The 1,135-nt window shown below is 59.2% G+C and overlaps 1 protein-coding gene across 1 annotated transcript in view; it reads right to left on the bottom strand.

The window, feature by feature from the left end:
- Positions 1 to 1,135, bottom strand: part of VOLCADRAFT_100811 (uncharacterized protein) — a gene marked incomplete at both ends in the record, with an annotated part of 7,764 nt that overhangs the window by 1,203 nt on the left and 5,426 nt on the right. The window contains 2 exons of the mRNA XM_002959322.1: positions 122 to 386; positions 607 to 924. Coding sequence (XP_002959368.1) covers positions 122 to 386; positions 607 to 924 — 583 coding nt within the window. The remainder of the gene's footprint in view (positions 1 to 121; positions 387 to 606; positions 925 to 1,135) is intronic.

The raw sequence follows: 1,135 nt of genomic DNA, 5'->3' as shown, positions 1-1,135 counted from the left end.
CCCCCCTTATTTCCCTTCCCTCCCCCCCCCCTTATTTCCCTTCCCTCCCCCCCCCTTCCCTTCCCTCCCCCCCCCCTTTCCCTTCCCTCCCCCCCCTTTCCCTTCCCTCCCCCCCCCGCACCTGCGCCAGCCTCCTAACGTTCTTCAGCTCGCGCGTCTTCAGCTTCACAAGCCGCCTGAGGGCCTCCGCCTCCGCCTGCACATCCGCCAATGCAGCCGCCGCGGCCTTGCCGCTCGCCTGGCGCTCTCGGTCAAAGTCCTGCACCACCTGCTGCAAGCTGCTCTCCAAGGCGCTGATCCGCAACTGAGCCTCCTTCAGCGCCGCGGCCTGCCTGGCGCCGCGTTGCGCGTACCCCGCCTCGATGTCCGTCTTCAGACCGACCTCCCTGGTCAGCCGGGCGCGAGCGTCCTCCAGGACACGTACTTCGGCCTGAAGGGCCTCCGTTTCCTGTCCGTATTGTTTTTATATTGTTTTTAATTTTCATTTTTTCATTTTTTATTTTTTTGTTTGGGGATTGGACGGAATTGGAGGGGATTGGGTGGGATGAGGTGAGGGCGGAAGGTGGAGGGGAGAAAAGAATTTAGGGGTATGGCCGCAGGGCTCACCACACCACACCACACCATACACACACACCGCAGAAGCCATGCCCTAAGTGCCACATACCACACGCCACGTGCCGAACACCGCACCCGCCGTACACCGTGCGCGTCGCAATACACATCACCGTACACACACGGCACACGACACGCGGCCCAACCTGCACGTGTATTTTTAACTCCTCCGCCATTCTTCGGTTCTGCGCCAGGATGCGCTTCACCGAGGCGTCCAGCCGCTCGTCCACCTCCTCCTCCGCGCTCTTCTTGAGCTCCTCCAACCGCTGCTCGTACTCCTTTCTCATCCGCGTGTTGAGCTCAAAATAGTACCTGGTGGGTACGGTGCGGGTGGTGGTGGTGCGGGTGGTGTGGTGATGAGGCAGTAATGGTGGAATGGACAGAGCCTTGTCAGGGCCGTTGTTGGTGGCGGTGGTGGTGAAAGGGGGGAAAATGTTAACATGTATGCAGGTATACCTCAAACTCAATAACACACGACCACCACCACGGGTATATCTATACATATACATGTGTGTATGTTACA

The sequence above is a fragment of the Volvox carteri genome (assembly GCF_000143455.1).
Source record: "Volvox carteri f. nagariensis unplaced genomic scaffold VOLCAscaffold_160, whole genome shotgun sequence".
NCBI lineage: Eukaryota > Viridiplantae > Chlorophyta > Chlorophyceae > Chlamydomonadales > Volvocaceae > Volvox > Volvox carteri.
This window is presented reverse-complemented; position numbering and strand designations above follow the sequence as displayed.